We start from the raw sequence: 25,000 nt of genomic DNA on the forward strand, positions 1-25,000 counted from the left end.
TTGCAAATAGCATTTCCATGCATCTGGATTACAGTTTTGACATAAACAGGCTAATAGAGGTCGACCGATAGTGGATTTTGCCGATACCGATAGCTAGGTTGGACCATACTGGCCGATACCGATTAATTAACCGATAATTTTTTTTAATGGATACTGAACAAAAACCAAAATAGTCCTTTATTTAAAAAATAAAACAGTACTAAACCATAAAAGTAGTAGTAATAATAATAAAAGTAATAATAATAATAATAATTAATTGCCATGGATTTTTGCCGATAACAGAATGTTCCAGCAATCAACTATCGGTGCCGATTAATCGGCAAAACCGATACGTCGATCGACCTCTACAAACTAATAAACTTAACATGATTTATATTTGTCAGTCATACATAAGTTAAACAGGTCTGATTCATGATTTAGTGCTAATAAACTGAATGTGTTTTAAACACACATTAACCAGTTTTAAATATTTATCATTAATAAATCAAAATGTTCAGTCTCATACATTTTAACAAAATGAATAGTTTGTTTCACAGCTATTTTAACTGTCTTCATACTTTTTATCTGAATAAACTTTGTTTTCACAGTCAACAGAGCTATGCTGATTCTAAGCAGTTGGATTAATTGAATTTTAAAAATGATTTAAAATATTCGAAAATAATCTAAAAGTAAAAGTTATTTTGATTTTAGCATAAAATACGTAAATATATAAAATAAGAATAAACTATGCCAAATATAAAAATATATAATATCTAAAATAATAATAAATATGATTATTTAAATAGACGCAAATCGTTAAAAATAAACTATGCCATGTTTTTTTTGAGAGCAGAAATCTGACCTGTTTCTTTCATTGTATGTATGACTGACAAACATGCATGTAATAAAGTTTATTAGTATGTGCTAAAACTGTGAAATGCAAATGGATGGACATTAAATATGCAATTCATATGTGTAAATCTTAAAGATGTAAACATCTTTGTGCATCTTAGAGTTTCCTGGAGCAGATTTCCATTCAGTGTACACATGTCTCCAAGACCCTCAACAGACAGACTGATACTATTTTATGACCATATAAAGCTTTTTCATGTTAGAAAACAGTCTGACGCTCACCTTGTCACCCTGATAACCAGTTTCTCCCGGCTCACCCCTCAATCCAGGTTCACCCTAAATCATACAGCATCAGAATTATAGACTACAGAACACAACATGCCTGAACTGATCTGATGTATGCATTCATACTGTCCATATACAGCAGCAGTCATGAGTTTGCACATGTTAGAATAATACTGCAGTGATGAATAACACAAATGAGAGTCTGGGAATTATGTAGCGATGAAAACATCCGACACAAATAAAAACTCTCTCATATTTTCATATAGTCTAGATTCCAGCCAGTGTAAGTTTAGTATCACTGACAGACTTTTACTGTTTTGTTTTTTTTTGTATTTTGAATTCGTTTTTATTTTTGTACTTACATTTTAGTTAAAGTTTTTGAAATTATTATTATTAATACTTATTTATTTTTCAATTTTTTATTTCAGTTTAAATTTTAGTTACTTTGGTACATCTAGTTAAAAATTGAGAAATTTTGTAGGCAACTAGCTGAAATAAAATAAATGTGAGGTTATTTTTTATCATATATATACATATGCGTGTGTGTGTAATTGATTATATTGCTAAATATATTAATACAGTACTATTATTGTACTATTATATTATAATATTATTATTTTATGAGTATGTGTGTGTTTTTACCTTTATACCATTATATATATATATATATATATATATATATATATATATATATATATATATATATATATAATTAGTTTTTATTTTTGTATTTTCCATTTTAATTTTAATTTACATTTTAAAGCTTCTATAATTTTGTTGTTGTGTTTTGATCTTTTTTTTTAAGTTATTGTTATTTTTTATATATTTTTTATTATTTTTGTACACTATTGTAGTATTTAATACACTATTTTAGTTTACCAAGTTAAGAGAAATGTTTGGAAACTAGCTAAAATATTTATATTTTTATATATTTTATATATAATATTTAATTTTATTTAAACTAATATTACTTCTAATTCACGCAAAAACAAAATCTGGTTTTGTTCTTAATTTTTTCGGTTATAGTAAACTATAATAACCATGATTCCAGCTCTGCTCACATTCATAAACCAGATTCACGTTTATTTATCTACAAAACCTTATTTTATTTCATAAGATCATGAGAAACATAAACAGAATAATTTGCAGTTCCTTGAAAGTTTCAGAAAAGAACAAATCTTATATTTCTAGTAAAACTAAGTGCGAGTGTATGCCGAGCACTTCCTAAATGGATCATCTGTACAGACATGTTAGTCCATATCTCCAACACATTAACCTTATGAGTTCACATGTTCGCTGCAATAATAGAAATATTTAAATCACCTTATCACCTTTCATTCCAGGAGGCCCCACCCCTCCGGTCAGGCCCTGCCAATGAGAGAACAAGATGTCCAGCCAATCAGATTACAGAACACTGAGGAGCATCGTGACAGGACGTTACCTGAGGTCCCACAATGCCAGGAAAGCCACGGGGTCCCTCAGGCCCCAGATCCCCCTGAGAGAAGAGACAGAGACCCAGTGTTCAGTGAATAGTGCAGTGATGGAAGTCTAATTATCCAAATATTTATATATTCTGCTTTACAATTGACGAAAAATTGCAAAATATAAAGTAAAAATAAAAAAAAAAAAAAAAATATATATATATATATATATATATATATATATATATATATATATATATAGTACATGTGCAGAATCATGGTAATGCGACTTCTCTTTGTTTATTTAGCTCGTAGAAACATGTTTAGAAGGAAAGCTGCTCATCTGGAGCTGGCAGAGGATTGTGAAAGCCCCACAGATCACAAATAAATCCCACACAGTCCATAAAAAAGCTCTTTTCTCTGCTGCACGTACAGTAATAAAACCGACAGAAGATAGAGAAGCAGGTGAAATACGACTCATTTGATATTCTAATGAAAACACATCCATCTGTGAATGTTCAAAACCATCCCATGTACAGAACTCCCAACTGGGAATCATGTGACGCATGAGACGCAAAACAAAGCACAGCTTCTGGAGTTAGTGAGAAGGGGTTAATGATTCAGATTCAGAGATAATGGTTCAGCACAAGCTGATTCTGGGATCTTTAGACTTAGCATGTAAACATAAGCTGAAAGTTTGAGGTCGGAACACTCTGATAAAAATACAGTAAAAACACTAATATAGTGTGAATCTGTGTTAAAGTGTAATGTATTTCTGTGATGCTCCGCTGTATTTTCAGCATCATTCCTCCAGTCTTCAGTGTCACATGATCTTCAGAAATCATGATAATATGATGATTTACTGCTCAACAAACATTTCTGATTATTATCAGATTTCATATGGGTAAAAAGTCAATAAATAATAGAAATGAATCAGATTAATTTGGAAAGATTCATTGATCGTGAGCTCTGTGATCATCAGCTGATTCAGTAGAGAGAGACATGATGAAGAGACAACAGGAACCTGCCGCGCTACTTTTAAAGCTGCTGTTAGCAGGGGTATTCTAGTTACATGATAAAACTAAAACCAAAGCTGCAACCTTGGGGAAAAAAAAATCATTAATTGAAGTAAAACAGGAAAAACGAACTTAAACTTGAATAAAAATTTATAACTACATAGACATATGAAAAACTGCTGTAAAGTACTGTAAATGTGACAAAAACATAAATCAAAGTTAATATAAAATATAAAATAAATACAATTTAAATACAAAAATATAAATTAAGAAACTACTAAAGCTTGTTTGTTGAAAATAATAACTTTAAATTTCACAACTCTGACTTTTTTCACTATCATGAGTTTATATCTCACATTTATTACTTTATAAACCGCAAGAGCAAATTTATATCACAAAATTGTGAGGAAAAAAGTCACAATTATCTTTTTTATTTTTGATTCAGTGACAGAAACATGCTTTAAAATAAATAAATAAATAAATAAAATAACATAAAAAGTATAATGGTGTCTAAATTACAATATAATTAATATGAATAAATATTGATGGTGAAGATTGTGACTGTGATGATTTAATGCACCTTTAATGTGGACATTAAATTTCCAAAAGACCATTTGATTAGATTTGTTTTGTGCTCGGAAAAACAAACAAACAAACAAACAAACAAACAAACAAGCAAAAAAACTTCTCAAACCAGTTTAAACCGATTTGCTGGCATTCCTACTACTATATATATATATATATATATATTATAATGTGCTTTTTTTCATACCCAAAGCCATGCAAGAAATAAATAAATATATATAATAAAAACTTAAAAGATCTTAAAAAGATTTTGCCGTTTTGTTCTTGTCAGCACAAGATTTGATTCGGTGCATGAAGTAAAATCACTTGCAAATAAGCAGTCCCATTTATTAACATTAATAATCAGGACAACCTATTCTTCTGCTAAGTAATAATACATTGCATAACTTTAGTTGTTTTTCGTTGCACAAGAATCCGACTCAGACTCAGTTCTTGGGTTTTTCTCTGGTTTTCAGCAGCTTGTTCTGCTACTGTACAGAGTTGAGTCCTGCCGAGAGGATATTATAATCCTCAACAGTTCAGGAGCAGAGATCTGCGAAGAAACGGCTGCTTTTGGCCAAACTCTGCTCGTGCAGGAGAGATGAAAGAGACGGAGAGCAGCCAGGATCACAGTCACTCAGCATCAGCATGAAGTTCAGCGAGCACATCACATCAGACGAGCGCAGGACACGCACTAACCAGAGGCTTTACAGTAACATACTCTACATGTTTCCTCACATGCATTCACTAGCTGTCCCATCAACACTATACAGAGAAAAAAGTACGCCAAAATTCAAATTTCAAATTTTCAAAAATTCTAAAACTAACTAGCAGAAGACATTAACCGGTTTCAGATGTTACAATGTACCCCATCTATGCGGCATGTGTCACATTTCCCTTCCATTCTCTAGGGGTTAATAAAGAAAAACGAATACACTGTAATTGTGAATCAAAATAACATATTTGACACAAATTAGTGTGGATAATAAATTACACTCTGAGCCCCATGAGGATTTACACAACCTGAGAAAGTCTACTTACCGCCAGTGTTATTTCAGCATCACTCAGATACTATTATAGTCTTTAAATTACAACTGTGCTCATTTTTATTGTATTTTATTTTATATTAGCAAATCAAGTTAAACTAAATGGTGCTTCCTTAAAACTTACTAAAGGTGCATTAAATATCACAATCATTGCATTATATTATAAGTCACATGACAGTATTATTTTTATAATTATTATCATATAATGGAATTATTCATATAATTATTATTATATAAATGAGATACGTTTGTGTGTTATTTTGGTTTTATAGACAGACAGATATTAGTTTAGTTTTAGTTATTTTAGTACTTCAAGTTCAACTAAAGGCAAATGAGAAACACTGGCTTTGGAAACCAGCTAAAATACAATAAACGTAATCAAGTAATGAAATTAAAGCAATGAAAATGTTATATTAATCAACTTTTAGTTAAATGAAATAACCCTGTATTAAAGTACACAGTATATGTGTGTGCTATTGAAAGATGGCAGGTTTTGAGAAAAAAATGTTGAGAAGAGAATGTTTTTGTCTGAAGAATGGAGGAGAGAACAGGTGAACAGAAACCAAAGCAGCCCTCAATCCCTGCTGTAAGCGTGTGTGTGTGCGTGTGTGTGTGTGTGTGTGTGTGAGGACTCACTCTCAGGCCTGGGAATCCACTGCTGCCGGTTCCTCCAACAGGCCCCTGAAACACATCCCAAATCTCACAATACACACAGTTCACGAGGCTCTCTAGGTTTCTAACACACTGATCTGGAGCTGAAGAAATCAAAGATCTCTACAGCTGTCAGCGGTGTTGATACAGTAACATTCCTGCAAAAATATCCTGTTTTAATGGGATTTAAAAAAGCATCGAAATGAATAAAATGAGGAACCTACATGACTCTTTATTTTTATCTGATGCTTCTTGTTATTAGCAGAAACCCTAGAAGTTGTCGTCTTAACAGTTTAATGCACATCAAAAGACAACGTTGATCAAAAACCATGTATGGTGCTCTTTGGCTTTCCCTAAACGGAAATATGAATCTAGTCCTATTTGATCCGATCTCTCAGTGAAATGAACTTAAACTTAAATCAATGTTAGAGAGACTCGTACCTCGTTCCCATCCGGTCCGGGCGGCCCTCGCTCACCCACATCACCAACAACACCCTGCAAACACATCAGACACGGCGCTTTTCCATGAGGTCAGATCACACATCTGAACACCTCCTCATCGTGAAGCTGTTTAACGGTTTCCTGATCAGTGTGTTACTGTAAATGGCAGCGGTTCTGCAGTTCAGGAGAGCGTCTGTATGTTTGCTCGTGTCTCGGAGAGCCCAGGGGCCTTTGAACGTCTTCCAGCGAGCTTTCATCCGCGCTGGAGATGCCTGTGATTAATCATTCTGCTGCAGACGGCACGGCGGGCAGGAGCCCAGCTGGCACACCATCTGTGTTGGGATCTTAGCAGGCTCCTCCTACATTTGAGGGCTTTCTCAGGAGGAACACTTCCCAAAATTAGACCAAAATGAGCTGCTCTCCAGAGTTTCAAGAAGTGGAGACTCACTTCACGAAGAATCTCTGAGAATCAGTTTATTAAATGTTTGACACCCCTGGTTAAAAGCTTTAGACATAAAATCGTGGACAACCAAGGTGATTTCTTATTGAAAATCAATCTACAAGATTATTATTATTATTTGTTTTTATATTTTACTACTAATATTAGTATTATTAATTTGTTATTTTTATTATAATTTTTATTTATATTTAAAAAATATGTTATATTTTTTTTATGATGCAGTTATAGGAAAAAGTATACATAGAATTGCTAAACCTAAATATGAAATATTTACTAGAGTTCTTAAGAATAATTAATTATTTAATAGGTTAGTAGTAGCAGTACTAGTATACGATTTAATGGTAGAAAATAAAATGTACATAAAATCGCTGAACCTTATAATTAAATATTTAAAAATGCAATCATTACAAACAATGAACTAATTAATTATAAAATAATTTATTATAATTATTATTTAATAATAGAAAGTAACATGATATTTTAAGAATTTAGATGTTAAATTAAATAAAAAATTATTGTTATTATTATTATTTAATTTATTATTATTATTATTATTATTATTATGTGATTTAATGGTAGAAATAGCTTAACTTAAATGTTAAATATTCAAAAAAATATTTTAAGAGATGACTTAATTTTTAATAAATGCATTATTAGAATTGTGATTACTATTATAACTAGAATTAAAAGTTAGTGAACTAACTTTGATGTTGGCTTGGCCATCTTGGCCATGGAGCAAAAGAGCCAAAGTACTTGTGTGCCCAACATTGAGTTGCCCCGCTGCAAAATTAATACACATAATAATGCCATAAAAAAATACACCTGCAACAGTCTTTTTCCATGCTCCCTTGCTGTTTTCTTTTTTTAATAAAAAGCCTGGGCTATGATAACAGCTATGACAGGGTTGTCTAGCTGGATGTGAAATAAGTCATGCCTATTTTTCTCGTGTATGTATTTCACAGTCCTGCCACCGTTGCGTTGTGGGCAACGACACACAAGATTACTGAAACAATGCATTTTAAATCAAGGAGATCATAAGGGGTCCAAGCACAATGGTTTGTATAGATGATGCAGTTACACACTGTTTAAAATTGTTTAATTTGTACTGTATGTTCATTCTATTTATTTATTTGTGCTATTTACATAATGTTTACTTTTTTTAAGTTTGTTTTTGTTAATGTAAAATAGCACTGCATAGTCTTCACTGTAAGATAAAATACACAATCAAACCAAAATGTATTCAGACACCTTCAACATTTCTCACATAATCACAGTTTATTTGCTGTAGTTTAGAAACTGGTAATAATATATGACAATAACTCAGAACAAATTCATCTTGATAATTTCGGATAACTTTGATAAAAAGATATGTAATGGAATCAACCAAAACTTCAGACTGTCAGTATGACAATATTTACACAACTATCAATACTTTGTTGAACAGTTACCAAGCAAGAAATGCTTAATTTGGTTCAGTCTGTGGTGTGAAAAGGTTGCATTAACAATTAAAGAAAGAAACACTTAAGCAAAACATGGGCAGGTCCTTAATTATTATTTTTTTAAATCAATTTCACTGGTAGCCTACTGTATGAAGAATTAGTGGGTATAATATTTCACAGATCACTATTTTGCCATACTCACTTACATAAATGAACTAGTGGCCTGCACCCTCTAGTAAAACAATTCTATCTTATTTTTGAATTGACTTTGGATAAATTCTTGTACTACAAGGTAATTCAGTCAAGAGCAGTGAGTGATTTACTTTCATTTTCATACATTAAAGACTCTGACAGCAGAGCTAGTAAATTAGGCGCGGTCCCTTTAAGAGACAAACGCATCCATTATGATGATACACATCCGATTTTTTTTTTGCAAATCTTTACTTTCACTTAAGACATAACCACATACTTATTCGAACACACTTTCCAACACGGGTATTTCGACATATTTTGTATGTATTTGTTGTCGGTACAAAAGCAAGAAGACTTTGAGACGCGTCTCTGCTTGCTCCCTGAACAACACCGCGCTGCTGAATTGAGCTCTTTTGCTTTTCGCTCTTTTTTCTGTTTATTTAAACTGCGATTTGAATTTGTTCGTTCAGGTCCAGGAGGAAGTGAACGTCCTGAACGACAGCTCTGTTCAGTGTTGCTGTCCCTGTCCGCGATACGCGCGGCTCTCTCTCGTGCACACGCGCCATCAGCTGCTCAGTTCAGTTTCCCGCAGCGCGGGGCTGAAGCCAACTTGATGTGTTGAATGCTCGGAGCACGTTATAAAACGTATTCTTAAAATACACATTTCTGTTTTAATAAATGGTCATATTAAATCATAGCATAACACATAAGTAGGTAAAAAAATAATCAGTGATGCATGCGACCCTTTTGGTCTCAGTGTAGCTCCCTGCTTTACCATGTTATGCAACGCTGAGCAATTGCTGCGACGTTAAGCCTGACAGAGAAATCTCACAAGCACATATAAACACTCATTTTCATATGTGTAATATATTCTTCTAATTGTTTTGTGCCGTTTCGCTGCAGTGTTTAATGTGAAAGGCTGTAAATGTGTACTTCAAGTGTTCAGAGAAATACATCGCGAGCTCATCTGTGACGTTCAGCATGATGATTCAGTTAGAAACCAGCTAAGACCAGCGTGACAGTGGCCAAAACTACTTTAAAACCATATCATATATTATTCTAATTGTTTTGTGCCGTTTCGCTGCAGTGTTTTAATGCAAAAGGCTGTAAATTCTCTGTGGACTTCAAGTGTTCAGAGAAATACATCGCCAGCTCGCGGACATTTGGCTGCCGCGAATATATCATGTTATTACTTTAAACAGTTCAGAAACATCTGAATTTAGCTCTTGGTGTGTTCTAACGTGTGGATTGCGTGCAATCGCCGTTTTAAAAGGTCTTAAATTAGAATGAATTCGCTCGTTGTGAGCTCCGTGGAGACAGACTGAGCTGAGCAGCAGTGATTCTTCTCTCGTCTTTCTGACTTCTCTCTGCCCAGACATCAAGTATTCATAAGCTGTATCACGCTGTCAAATTATATTTCATTTTGCACACATAAACAGTTCAAAAACACCTGAATTCTGCTCTTGTTGTGTTCTAATGGGTGGATTCGTGCAATTCGCTGTGATATTATTTTTGGAAGCGCTCATTTCTCTCTCGTCTTTCTCTCTGTTCTTTGGCCAGAGACATAATTTACGTTATAAAACGTATTCTTAAAATACACATTTCTGTTTTAATAAATGGTCATATTAAATCATAGCATAACACATAAGTAGGTACAAAAATAATCAGTGATGCATGCGACCCTTTTGGTCTCAGTGTAGCTCCATGCTTTACCATGTTATGCAACGCTGAGCAATCGCTGCGATGTTCAGCCTGACAGATAAATCTCACAAGCACATATAAACACTCATTTTCATGTGTATAATATATTCTTCTAATTGTTTTGTGCCGTTTCGCTGCAGTGTTTTAATGTGAAAGGCTGTAATTTCTCTGTGGACTTCAAGTGTTCAGAGAAATACATCGCTAGCTCGCGGGCAGTTGGCTGCCGCGAATATATCATGTTATTACTTTAAACAGTTCAGAAACATCTGAATTTAGCTCTTGGTGTGCTCTAACGTGTGGATTGCGTGCAATCGCCGTTTTAAAAGGTCTTAAATAAGAATAAATTCGCTCGTTGTGAGCTCTAAGAGACAATGCCTCCAGCAGCTGACCAGCCGTGATTCTCCTCTCGTCTGACTGGTCTCTGCCCAGAAATAAATTATTAATAAGCCCTGACCCCTGTAATCAGATATGTTGGTTTAGCTTGTCAGTTTGAGGGAAATTGTATTATTTACTTGTATTTTTAACCAATGTAAAAGTGAAAGTAAACAAAACTCCGGGTATTGCAACCAGTAGGGGCGCGATTTTTCTCAGACAATGGAAGTCTATGGGTAATGAGTTTTTACATTTAAAAATTAATTAAAAAAAAAACTTTAAGTCTGATCATTCTGAAAAGATATAGCAACCAGCACCGCTCTATCCCGCAGGTGTCTGCCGAGTTTGGGGCTTGTGGCTTTAAAGCCCTAGGAGGAGTAGCGTTTAGAATTTCTGTGTCAGAAAAATAATAATAAGAAAAAGAAGAAGTTTAAATAGCATAACAGTATGTTGGCTTGTTGCCAAGCCAACATAATGATCATGAGGATTATTATCATTATATTATTTAATGGTAGTACATCAAATTTACATAAAACTGCTGAAATAAAACATAAAACACTTATTTTATATAGTATTGACTTAAACTTCACAAGAAAAAAATGTGTTCTTGATGCTAATCGTAATTGTGATGTCGACCAGTGCAGATAATTGTAAAGTGTCCTGATTCATCACTTTTGTACAATAACTTGTATATATTTCTTTTTATGCTGCAGAACATCTACCACATGCACATAACTCAGAATGACCCTCACGACCCCTTTAAGGAAAAAAAGCAATGTTTCTGTCCTAATGTAGACTTTTATACGTTGCATAACATCTTCCACCAGGACAGTGCTGTCGGCTTTACAGCTGGACAGCAGATGACAAGAACTGATTCTTTGTTCATTTTCCTGAGTTTTCTTCATCCACAAGTAACTTCATCTGTTTTAAATATGCATCTCTCATTTGCATAATATCCCCTGATGACAGCTTATGAATGAGGGATCATTTACCTGTCTTCCTTTGGGACCCTTGTTTCCCACAGGACCCGGAATTCCCTGAAACACATCAAGACGATGGCAGTTATTAACCGATCCGATCTGACACACATTGATCACACGGAGCCGGGGGGTGTCATCCATCTCCACGCTCTTGTCTCGTGTGTTTTCCAGAGTCTGTCAGACCACAGCAACTCTCTACACAATGTTTGGGCTTAAACAGCCCACGTGTGTTAGTCAGGCTGACATGTCTGGACGAAACCTCCATTACGCTGATATTAAAGCAATACTGTTGAATACAAACAGCATCTGGAACTTCAATGGAAGTTTGTAGGGCAAGAGGAGAAACATAAATTATTGTGTAAAAATGCTTCATATTTGCTCTGTTAATTAAAAGAGCTGGGGGGTGAAAACTTTTGAACACGATGAAGATGGCCAAATTAGTCTTATTTTGTTGAAATATAATTTTTTTTCCATTTAGTTCTGCCCTTCGTAAGCAACAGAAGATACTTAATGTTTCCCGGTTCACAAATTAAGTACAATTTACCTTGATCTTCAAATTCCAAAAGTTTTCACCCCCCAGCTCTTAATGCATCTTGTTTCCCTCTGGAGCTCAGTTTAACTGTTCAGAACAAACAAGGGACTCATGCACAACCATCACAAAACAGAAAGACAGTCGAGGATCATCAGGTAACAGAACACAGTATTAAGAACCAAGGGTTCACAAACTTTTGAGTGGGGTTATTTTAATAATTTCAGCATTTTGTCTTGTGGACTAAATGTTAATATCTTTTATGTACAATATCTTACTCAGGACAGTACTAAATAAAATATAACATGCATTTAGTATGATCTCTCTTATTTTTAGAAAATTACTCATATTTTCACAGATTCTGCAAAGGTGCCCAAACTTTCGAGCCCCAATGTTTATATAGTCAAATAAAATAAAAACTATTAAAAACATTTTTTAACTGAAATAAATAATTGACATTAATGATGAAATATACTGTACACATTAGATGGAAAACTCTGGTAGTTGAAAAGGCAATATTTCAGGTTTCATTTAGTTTATAAGTACTTAACCTATCAATCAATCAATAAATATTTGTTAATATATAAAAATTAAATAAAATAATACTAATAATGAAAAAAGCACAAAACAAAATGACTAAAAAGAAAACTATAATAATATGTATTATTAAAACTATAATAGTAGCTCAAACAGCAGAGCATGATGCTTGTAATGCCACTAACATGGGTTCGATTCATGAACAATGTTAATGGATAAAAGTGTCTGTCACATGCATAAATGTATTACTGTAGTTTCTGAGAGTGAAGTTTGCTGCATGTACCACTGATACACCGCTAATCTGACCAGCATAAACAGGTTTGATCTGGTGCTGGTATCACACCAGTCTCAGGTTAACATGTGATATTTAGGCTAGTTGCATATTTTAGGCGTTTTTTACATTGCTGCATGCTGGCCCAATACATATCCATTGTAAGTGCATTACTATAAACAAACTTCTGTCATTTTACAAACTGAGCGATGATTCAAAAGACTTTTTGTAGCAATCAACAGCATGTTTCTTAAATTAATGCTACCAGCATATGCTTGTTTCTTGCATCTTATTTGCATTATTATGAAATTAATAAAGTATAACTGCACATTTGAACTCACTCGCTCTCCCTCCAGTCCTGGTGGTCCTGCAACTCCTGGAGGTCCGATGAAGCCCTGGTACAAAAACAGACGCATCACCAATAGATAAAAACCACATTTACAGTACACTTGTCAAACTCCTCCTACACAATATCATTCTGTCCCCAAATTGTGTTCGGATTATCCTGATACCATGCAGGTCAAAAGTTGTTGAGAGTGCTCTGATGTACCATTTAGGCATAATGCATTCATAAATTCAATGGCCAAGAACATGACACAAGGCTGCCTGTATCTGTGAAATGCTTTGGTATATTGGAATGAAATTTGGTGCAAGTCTTCGCCTCCATGCCCTGATGGTACAAGAGCAGGTAAGAGACAGCGCCACCTACTGGACGAGAAAAACTGAATTTTTAATAAACCATGAGCCTAAAATCTCCACCTATGCAATGACTGCGTTGTCTTAGCCACATGATTTCAGACCGCTGTATTTTGATTTCAGAATGACTTGCTAACTGATCTGATTTCCTCACCAGAGTATTAACAGATTCACTTTGAACAACAAGATACAGCCTCAATCATCATCCTCATTATATCTGTCAATTTTAAAACTGTAGACTGCTTTCGATCGCAGTGATTTACAAGTAATGTACACATAATGCAGCTTACTTCCTTTGGCAACACACAGAACATTATGCTCATGTCAGCATCAGGTGTGATAACCTCATTTTTCCACATGCTTTAACACACACGACACAAATCAATCAGTGTGGCGTGTGAGCGTGTGAGCGATAGCCCAGTCTTTTTGATTGCTGTAGAGTGCTATATGTGCCATTGTGAGATCACATGTACAATCGGTCAGAGATGAAAGAAACGGCCCTCCTCCTGTCTCTGCACATTCCTGTGCCATGGCACACTGCCAGATGTTGAAAGGACTTGTGTTTCTGAAAAATCTCTGAGATGCAGCAGTCACATCTTGACAGCTCACTGATTCATGAGTACTGGGACAAAACAAAAAATCTAAGTCTTTAAAAATAAAAGGTCATGCATCAAGGAATTATTTTAAGATTATAATTGAGATGAGAATGCATTCAACATGTTGAGAAGTATGCACCAACTTTTAGGTGCAACTACCCGTTTCTTCTCTTTTGCCCCAAAATAATTGTATTCGTCACTGTTGTACAGGTCAACTGCAACAACAGATACAAGGATCTGATCTATTCTTCATTCTCCTTTCACCTTCCCAGAGATCCTCTCTCTATCTCTCTCTTTGTTATCTGTTCTTGTGGCTCTCAGTGAGATGATGTAAGAGTTCAGTCACTATTTTTTGACAGGAGACCATGAGACGGTTGCCGTACGTACATTGACACCTTTAGGTCCAGGGTTTCCCTCCGGTCCTGCCAAACCCTGCAAGACATCAACGTTACACATGTTCACATGTAAGACACAAAATGAAAGAAATAAATGTGCTTAATTGCTAGAAAAACACAAAATGTTAATTAAATAAAAGTTTATTAATTAACTTAAAATTAACTTAAGGTTGTTTTCATCTCTGTACTCAGGACTAAATTGTCCCTAGCAATAATTTTGATCAATATGTAACCATATATGTTTTTTCAGTTGCCTCTCACGAATCGTGAACTTACACCTTAAGAAGATACATGCCATGAATACAGACATGCAGTTTTGACTGAGGTTTGGATAGTTTCCATGTACTTGTCTAGATCAACTTGTGAAATGTAGCTAGCATGAAGCACAAATGAATGAAGCTATATTTTCTTATGTTCTCTTTTGTGTAGTCAAACATTCCAAAGAAAACTTATTTAAAACAGAACGAAAGGTCACTTATAAAACGAGACTGGATGAACATTAAACAAATCTGACCAAAATTCCTCATTGCCAAAACAAGTGAAGGACATCTTCTTCAGAAGAGTGATAAAAACAGCAAAAATCTTGGAAAGAAAACATCTGAAAAGTGTTTATTTTATTGAACTTTTTTAATTTGTGTCTGAAGATTTTGATTACAATCCATATCTTTATAGTTAAGGTAAAATGTCATTTTTTTTTCTGGCTGCTGACAGTATTTTCTGATTTATGGAGTGATAAAAGGCCAATTTCAAAATATCCTCAGTAAAGACTTTTACTCCTGTAAATGTATGCAAACTAGAACAATTGTATTAAAGTCCTGATATTAATCAGTTGGTGAAGTATGGTGATATCTTTTAGTTGAATTATTTAGGAACAAGATGAAGTAACACAGTTGTTTTTTAGTGGATTTCGGTCACTGCACCTGCCTGCCAGGGTAACCTGTTGCCCCAGATATGCCCGGCAATCCTGGCAAACCCTGGGGAGAAAAGAAGGAAAAATATGAATGAGAGATGAGAGCGGCTGCCAGCGGACGAATAGAGCCTCTTTTGTTCCCCGTGGCATCTCTTTCTCAAAGCATCCACGGGCCGGAGCGGCTCTCCATGGCCTGACCCTGGCTGAAGTCCAGACGGCGGCTCGTCTCTGCTGTGTTCGACTCCAGCGCAGATCATCTTTGCATCAGATGAATGCATATAAAGACTGAGCTTTGTGACTGAATGAAACTTTCCATGTATTGAGTTCCAAACCTTCCGGACTCGTTATTGAGGAGGTACAAAGGTACAACTCATAGATCTGTTTAACGCCATGTCAAACATGTAGGGAGGGATGGAGAGAGAATTAAACCAGATTGTACGGGCAAAATATGTGCCACAGGATGGCTATTATATGAAAGAAAGATTAAATATAATGCTAAAACCTAGCAGTCAACTTCAGGATGCTTAAAACTGATGTTCGGCTCCATCTAACAGGTGTTGACAAAATAAATATACATTTTCTATTTCACACATGCATTAAATGTAGCAGTCAGTTGCTTTGTTGCTACAGGAACTACTTAAATTAAGGGAATTAACCAAAATTACAAGAAATCTATAAAACTCAACAGTTATGTGGCCTTATTAAACAAACATAAGGTGGCAATTTTTTTTTTTTTTTTTTTAAGTTTAGCAGAGATACCACTGTGAAATATTTTCAAATATATCTAAAGTTTTGCCTTAGGTCATTCGCATGTCTTCATGAATGAATTAATCTAGTATAAATTCTGCATTGACTTGTTAAACTATTCAGCTTGCATTCATTTTAAATAGCATTAGCACTTTTTCTAAACACCTTGTAGAAACCATTTACAAAAAGGCAGCTTGACTGTAATTTGGCTACTTTAAAGAAAACGTTATGTAATGTAAAGTAATACATTGTAATCTAAAGGTGTTGCTAACTGCATCAATTATACAGAAAACTGGATCAAAGATGCAGAAAATAGGGGTTTTCCGAGAAGATCACTGCAGAGCAATGCACTTAAAGAACAACTTAGCATTTATCCACCTAGCATTTTGGCAGCAGCTTTTGCATGGCCAACCAGCGGTAACATTTTAACAAACAGGCTAACATCCAGACATGTGTTTCATCCGCTCACCTGTTCTCCGGGCAGACCTGCTGGTCCAGGATAGCCTTTGGGACCCTGCAGGTGAAAAAAAAGAAAGCAGATTATGACTAGACTCTTTTACAGAATGCTAATAAGAATGCAAAAAAAGAAAAAAAAAACATATTTCCCTACAATGTTAAGAACAAGGAGAAACAAAGAGGCTTGTATGTGATGTTCTATCTTTTCCACACTTCTGGGGATTTTTTTCCCTTAAGTCCCAGTGGCCTCAGATAAGACTAATAGCCCTTAAGAATTTTCCCAGAACTGTCAAAACCCTTTAAAGCCTTCCCCGTCTGACAGCTCCAACTCGAGCCCATGAAAGAAAGACAAGTCACGACAGTGAGACGGGGAGGGGAGGTCAGAAAACCTTGCCTTGAAACATTTCTTGTGTGCTGGAACCAATCAGTGCCAATGTTACTGAAGCACAGCAATGCAATCCTAAAGTCTGTTGTGCAAATATATCTCAGAATGGACTATTTTCATATTTAGATGCCTGATTTGATAGAGGTACAGATAGCTGTTTGCCAGCAGGTGGCGCTGTGTGTCGGACCGAGCAAAGAGGCTCAAGTGTAGTGCAATCCTTAGATTTGGAAAATTCCAGGTATTCTGCGGAGCAGCCGAGAGGACAATGATGCATCAAAGGTCACTGTGATTTATGCCTGACCTGGTCTGGACCTGTAGGACTGTTTCTGCCCGAACTCTTTAAACATTTTACTGCAAAAGCTGAGTGCTCCAGATACTAATGACCTATAAAAACAGCATTTAAACAGACTGCTTAAGTTTAGCACGCTCAAGATCAAAGACTCTGGCATTTGGTAGGAGTGAGGTGAGGTGGTTCAACACGAAATGAAAGTCGAGACAATTTTATCAATTCTACTATGGACTTTTCACAGTCAACTCCCATTCTGAAAAGGTCACATTATGGAAGTAGGATTGGATACCGGGTTGGGACAACTGACCTTTCAAAACCAACTAAAAGCCCCGATGCAACAGAAAAGAGCTCTTTCCAAAAAGCCTCCATTTCCAAAGAAAACTTAACTTGGAGGACATTCATTTTCTGAGAGTTGAGCCACATAAAAACTGTGCCGAGCCAAACATCAACTGTGCTCTTGGGATTGCAAATGAAAATCCGGTTACACTTGGCTACTGTTAGCAAAAGACTGACCTGAAACAAGCTCTGGCCAACTCTTTCTTTACAAGGCCTTTGATTCTCTACACCTCGCAAACCAAGACATGGGCTACTGAATACCCCTCATGATATTTGCAAGTGTTCTCGCAACAAACTACCCTCACAAAACTCAAGTCCCAGACCTTAAATATGAGAAAAACACATTCTCTAGCTAAATCAGATGAGCTAAAATTTATACCAGTTGCACTTTTGAAGATGTAACATGGGACTGCTAATGTCATCAGGAGCGTTCCACCCTGCAGAGTGCCTTTCCTCTAAAAGAAGACCTTTGACCTCTGCGGGGTCTCAGGTTCTAAGGGGGCTCCCAGGTGACAGCGGGTCCCCAACCAAAGTTACGTCTTGAGAAGTGTGAACAGACCTCCGCCTGCCCCAAAAAACACCACACAGGGTCTTTATTCTGGTCCGTAACCCAATCCAGTTACTTCTCAGAGGGGCTTTCTGCCGTGGTGGCGGTAACGGATACTGTATGACCGGCATGGAGAATGAAAAACTGCATCTCACAGCCAATAATTCAGCTGAAACGGGCTCTTTAGCAGTAAGGTGGAAGAGAAGTACTTGCCTTTAGACCTGGTTCACCTCTAGGACCCTGTGGACCCGTCCGCCCTCTTTCACCCTAAAAATAATAATAGAGAAGAAACTCAGTGTTGATCTTCATCATCTGAGGGTCATACCTCGATGACCAAAACAGAAGAAGTTTAAGCACAAGAAATGTTCTGCCATCATTTACTCTTCACCCTCATGTTTCAAAGCTTTTCTTACTGGGAAATCAACCAAACACCCATATTTTGTATAATTTGTATGCTTCTCCTTTCCGCTGAATCAAAATGAGTGGGAATTGGAGATGCTGAGCTCCACAAATGACCAAAAAGCAGGTCATCACTGTCAAATTTTGCCTGCGTTCTCCACCAAGTTTGATATTAATGGTTGTTGTGTGTCTTGTGAATGATCTCCATTGATGCCAAACCTGACAAGACACGTTTTGATTGACACTTTGATATTTTGTCATTTTTGGTGCTAAGATTTCCCAACTATTTTTATAGTACATCAGTTTTGAAATTCTGCTTTGATTACAGTATGTGTTCCATGGAACAAGAAAATCCTTCAGAACAACATGAAGGTGAGTCCTGTCGGGACAAATCTTGGAGAGATTAGCATTGTAAAATACATGACAATGCTAATGTGTTTGGTCTTGGCAGAAAAGATCAGATATACTGGTGCTGCAATACATCTACAGACATGCTGCTGTGAGCATTTAAGAAACACTGCAACTGCAAATATAACATACATGAAATAACCCCATATGAATATCAATGAATCACCCTGAAGCACATCTATACAGGTGGAGCTGGGGAAGGTGGAGGTTTGAGCACTGGCCAAGTATTTGAATGTGGAGCAGCAAGCTTATTGGCAGCTGATGTGAAAAGAAACCAATCAGCTGTGCCTTATGAATAATGATGTAATTATATGAGTTTGAGTTCGAGCTGCCAGCGCCATCTAGAGTTTAATGACAGAACTTTGAATTAAATTATGACACAGTTTTCACTTTTGGGTGAACTATCCCTTTAAAGGCCGGAAAACCAATGAGTGTTTGTTGTATTTTAAGGCTTTAGGGCTGTAAATACAAAGACATTTCCAGTAACGCTATGAGCAAAGACGTTGTAGTCCGTGTTTGTGGATCATTTACCTTATCACCCATCAGCGCTTGACCCGGGGACAGTCCAGGATCACCTTTTGCACCCTGGGACATAAACAAAATGCACAATGTTAACTCAGTTTGATTTCATATATTTAATAAAACGAGCTGTCAAAACATGCCATAAATTCAAGAAAATACAAGCAACCCAAGTTCTTCTGTGCTGACAGATTAACGCAAGTGATAACAGTGGATTTGGAGAGAGATTTAAGAGACAAGAACTGCTTCCTACATGTATGCAAACACACTAAACCTCAGAATAATACAGTGTTCAATCTATTATGAAGTGAAGATGATCATAAATGGACTGATGATATCTAAAACCATTCATTCATTACTTTATTAATCCATCTATCAATGCACCAGTAATCACTATCAGTCATTAAATCCATGCACATTAGCCATCAGTCATGTGTTGATCAACAGGAATCAGCCATCCATCAATCTCGTTTTGATGAACATTGTGCGTTTTGTCCCACAAAATACTCTTTAATTACATCTAAACTGCAAAGGGAGTCACTGGAAGTTCACTGGAAGAAAAGGCTCATGGGACGGACTAAATTTAGCATGTCAATCAAACAAATCGTTTGATGGAAACACAATTGCTGTCAAACAAGACAGCATAGTTCTGATGCCTGTGAAATACCACTTTACTAAAGCAAAGCCTGCAATGGTCTGCTGACTTTAAACCTAAAAACCAAACGTCAGCAGAGCAGATAAACATGTGAAGACCATCTCATCTCGCTGTCTATCTCATCCCTAAAGTCTTAAGAAGGGATATAAAGCACAAAGCGCTAGGGCTCTTGGTTCTTCAGGATCCCAGCAGACACATGACTCATCTGTGGGCTACAATAAGATGCTTCACAGTTTCCATCATCTCCAACTGTGTTTGAGCTCAGATCGGCCCCCAGTGATGATATCTGCAGCGCACGACCCTGCTGCCCACTCAGGTCATCTCTGAACGGACAGAGACGAACACTTTGTCCTGAAGCTTGATAGGAAAATCAGATTGGTGTATTTGGCACCTTTGAATATAAAGGTCAAGTGTTCAGATTACATTGGTAAGAAACAACAAATTTCTTTTGTTTCTCCTAGACAGCAAAATAGAGAGGAAATGAAGTCCTCCTGCCTACGTAATCTCACACTTCTATTAGAACAACTGTCCTCAAAATACTATACTACTACAATACTACTATTTGAAAGCCCCATGATTTTTCCAGTTGTTTGTGATTTTGGCATAGAAAACTAAATTTAACTCGAAAAATGTATATTCTTTAAAAAACAAAATTTAAATGCATTACATTATTTGATTCAGGGTTCGTGCAGACACTGGAAAATGAAATTCCAGGAAATTTTAAGGACTTTTCAAGCACTAGTTTTTTGGTTTTTAAGGACTAAAATCAGAGACCTCACTAATCAAACAATATTGTCATTATCTTTCAAATTCTAATAAACGAATAAAACAAAATGGCACAAATAAAGTGCAGCACAAAAGCATGCAATGACTGAGGAAACTTTAAAATTTCAAAGGATATTAAGGCAAAGATATCGCTTTCCTTATTCAAACTGATTTTTTAGTATATTTTAATACTCTTTTTAAGATTTTTTTTTTTTAAATGACAAAATATTTGTCTTTTAATCACAGAAATCAAAGCAATACAGTTTGTTATAAATAAAATATTTTAACTAATCTAGGGCTGTAACTAATAACTATTTTGGTAATCGAGTAATCTACTGATTATTTTCTAATCTGATATTTTTTTAGTAATACAAATAGACCTACAGTAAGTGAAAAACAAGCTTTAGTATGACTATTTATATATAAACTAATGATGAGGCAATAATAATTGGTTCAAATAAAGTATCAAAACCAAGTAATTACATGTTTTTATTGAACAGCTCTGATAAAATAGGCATTCTCAAGTGAAACCCAAACAAACAGCACATGCAATAAAAGACTGAACAATATAATGCAAAGCTTTAACCACAAACTCAACTTTACGAGACCGCTTTTCACCTCAATATCATGAGATCTCGTGCGCTGCTAAAATCTGCTGCTGTATTTATGTCAGACACGCTGCATTGTTAATTTTGGGTAAAAAGATTGTTTTATTAAGGGAAAAACTTTGCTTTTCTAGGTCTACTGTAGAAATAACACTTAAAAAATGTATTAAATATTTTATAAATTTTTATAACATGACTTTTTCAGGTCTAGAAACCAGTCTTTAAAAACGAGAAAAATGTATATTCTTCTTATCAATTATGTTTATTAAATTACTCGACTTTTCCAGGTCTAGAAATCACACTTTTAAAATTAGGAAAACTTATATTCTTTTAAAAAACGAAATTGTATTTAATCATGCCATTAGATGACAACATTTTTATTATATTACATGATTTTATCAGTAGGGCTGGGACAACGCGTCGAGGTCATCGATGACGTTGATGCAAAAAATATGTCGATGCAAAATATGCGCATCGATTCGTTGACCTGTTTTTATATCTCTAAAAAACGTTTGCAAAACTCTATATTAGCTTAAAGCCCTCAAGTTTACATTGGTTACTGTATTCTTTCAATTGCTCTAAACAAGTATTTTGGGTGACCTCTTTTATTTAATGCTAGACATCAAGTTGTTATTTTCATCTGAAAGAAGAACTTTTTTCAGTAAGCTAGGCCCTATGTGTTCAGTAAGCTTGTTTCAGTAAGCTATGTGTTTTCAAGGCTTCAATGTTTTATTGAAAGCTATCTCTATACAAGTGCAAAGAAATGCATTCTTAGTCAGTCTTTTATTTTGTAATTTTAAGAGCAATAAACATATGTTAAGGAATTCATGTTTTTTTCATTCAGATATGTAAATCAACATGTATAAATTGTTAGTAGTCAATTAATGGGGAGATCATCGAAATCGAATCGGTCTGGAAAAATTGAATAAAGTTACCAAACACTAATTACTGAATTAAACATTAATGAATTTTTCTTTGATGGTTATCAGGTTATTTTGGCTGGTTTAAGAGCGGAACATGACACGGATCAGACATGATTCATAGTTTCTCATAACTCTTTACCTTTTCTGAAAGTCTGAAAGTCTGAAAGTCTCTATAATGAACTGAGTTTTAAAAACCAATGCACTTCAGAGACATTTCTAAATCTGACTCATATATAACAAATCCTTACACACATGCACAGTTTTTTTTGGATACTTCGTGATGTAACTGATGACATAACTACATCACTCATCACGATGACAGACCTTTTTTCCACTGCTGGAAAATCCCCACACCTGCCTCTTGACTCTTCACACACACGGCGTTCACATAACGTCAGGTTAAGTCAAAGGTTCAGTCCAGCTGTGTTTGTCATCTTTATCATGGACACAGGGGTGAAAGGTCACGGATGAACCTTTGAGGAGTTTGAACCTGCAACCTTTCAGCTACCTCTATGAAAACCATCACAACAAGTTTGACCAAGTCTGACCTCACACAACACACACACACACACACACACACACACACACACACACACACACACACACACACACACACTCTATCTACCGTTAACAAGTCACGTATTTTACAAGAAACATCACATTTCCATCAGGCCAATTAGAGCTAAAAATAAAACTATAACAAATAACAGTTTCATTACTTAAAATAAATTGAATAAAATAAAATACAATATAATAAAAACTACTCATTGTAACATTTCTTATTTTCCTTTAGTTAAACTAAAGTACAAAAAAAATGTAGCTAAAAAACTAAAACTTATAAATAAAAATATTTAAAATACTGTCAACATAATTAAAAAATTATGATAATAACTTTCCCTACAACAAAAAATCTAAAATGTTAATTTTTACTATAATATAATATAATATAATATAATATAATATAATAAAAAAAATTATTATAAATGTCAACAAAAACTATAATAGTATAACAATGCTACCAAAAACACTGATCTAAAGCAGCTTGTTATGAATGTTAAATAAAAAATAAAATAAAAAAATGTAAATTAAAAAGTGTTAATAAAAATGAACCTGCTGCTCTGGGAACCACTGATAAAATGGAAACTTTGAAAACTGAGAGTAGGAAAAAATTATTCTAAATATTTTAAAAAAAGCAGCTTTAAAACATTAATTAAACCTAAAACTTAAATGAAAAAAAAAAATTTTTAAACTAATAAACTTGACAAAAGCATTTTAAATAAATAAACAAATAAAAGCCAACTGAAGATATAAATAAAAATACATTTAAAAAAGTGTAAATAAAGGTGCTGCTCTGGGAATCACTGCGATGACGTCGATTTATTTGATGCCAAAGTGAGTCCATCTGTTAAACAGCCCTGAATAAACCTGCAGCTCTCGGCTCGACCAGGTCTGCTTCACATTACTCCACACACACACACACACACACACACACACACACACACACACACACACACACACAAAATCACACATAGTTAATGTCGTAGCACAGATAGATTTTCCTCTCGTCTTTCAGCAGATCAAACTGTCAGTGTCTCCCCGACGGCTCTTTCCGAAGCCTCTGCATCACACACACAGCGACTGACACACACCATAACAAAGCTTTATTAGGAAACTAGAACTATTCAGCTACAGAAGGTGGCGAGTTTGAACAGGAGGAGCGTAGCTAGTGGCAGGATATCATCGGAAACATTCCCTCCGGCGCCGGCCGGAAGAGAGATCTACAGAGAGCTGAAAACGGGAACTTACCTTTAGACCAGGTAAACCAGGCGGCCCGGGACTCCCGTGAGGACCAGGAGGACCCTGAGAGAAACAAAGGTGGACAGTCAAATTATTTTATTGTGAATTAAAAACCTAAAAAAATATTTAAAAAAATTATAATGATGTTGCCTTTTAATGGAGATAGACTTGTTGCGTAATTCAAAGTAAATAGATGATGATCCACAATTAAATGTGAAGAGGTTAACAAATATTAAACATATTGACAAATAAATAGAATGAGATCATAAGAGTTTTACAAACATGAATTAAATTCACAAATAAATAAAATTTGCAAATAAAAAAAAACATATTGACAAATATCTTTTTATGTCACAAACATAACTTTGCCTGCCAATCATTTGTCAATCGCTCGCTGTGCATTTGTGGATTTTGAAACATTTCATGCGTCAAGACGCTGGCGATCCACAAATGTGTGACTCCACCCACACTGCTTACTCCAGCCAATCAGATAATACCCACAACTCGCTGACCAATCGTAGCATGTTCTCGCTATAACCAATCACATTTTGCTGTACAATCACGGTCTCTTCCTGAAATAACTTCATTCATCTGCATTGGCTCAAATAATGCAGGATTATTAGCGTTCCTGCTGCCAAAAAGCATAATGTACTGTAGTAAAGTGCTTCTCAATGACTGCACGACTCAGCAGAGAAAAACCATGCTAAATGTATGCTAAATAATAAAATGCTAATAAAATGGATATTAAGATAATGAATAAATAAGATAATTGTTGTCAAAAGCTGTGCATCCAATCAAACACAACACAACCCAAACTTGCAATGAACATGTAATGA

The 25,000-nt window shown here is 35.2% G+C and overlaps 1 protein-coding gene across 1 annotated transcript in view; it reads right to left on the minus strand.

Annotated features, from left to right (window-relative positions):
- LOC127944338 (collagen alpha-1(XXIV) chain) overlaps window positions 1-25,000 on the minus strand; it is a 90,862-nt gene that overhangs the window by 42,293 nt on the left and 23,569 nt on the right. Inside the window, exons 5-17 of the mRNA XM_052540216.1 lie at window positions 24,174-24,227; window positions 19,432-19,485; window positions 18,307-18,360; window positions 16,550-16,594; window positions 15,344-15,397; window positions 14,416-14,460; window positions 13,078-13,131; window positions 11,412-11,456; window positions 6,256-6,309; window positions 5,800-5,844; window positions 2,558-2,611; window positions 2,440-2,484; window positions 1,114-1,167 (exon numbers count right to left, since the gene is read on the minus strand). Of these exons, the coding sequence (XP_052396176.1) occupies window positions 1,114-1,167; window positions 2,440-2,484; window positions 2,558-2,611; window positions 5,800-5,844; window positions 6,256-6,309; window positions 11,412-11,456; window positions 13,078-13,131; window positions 14,416-14,460; window positions 15,344-15,397; window positions 16,550-16,594; window positions 18,307-18,360; window positions 19,432-19,485; window positions 24,174-24,227 (657 nt within the window). The remainder of the gene's footprint in view (window positions 1-1,113; window positions 1,168-2,439; window positions 2,485-2,557; window positions 2,612-5,799; window positions 5,845-6,255; window positions 6,310-11,411; window positions 11,457-13,077; window positions 13,132-14,415; window positions 14,461-15,343; window positions 15,398-16,549; window positions 16,595-18,306; window positions 18,361-19,431; window positions 19,486-24,173; window positions 24,228-25,000) is intronic.

The sequence above is a fragment of the Carassius gibelio genome, chromosome A23 (genome assembly GCF_023724105.1).
Source record: "Carassius gibelio isolate Cgi1373 ecotype wild population from Czech Republic chromosome A23, carGib1.2-hapl.c, whole genome shotgun sequence".
In the NCBI taxonomy this organism is placed as follows: Eukaryota; Metazoa; Chordata; class Actinopteri; order Cypriniformes; family Cyprinidae; genus Carassius; species Carassius gibelio.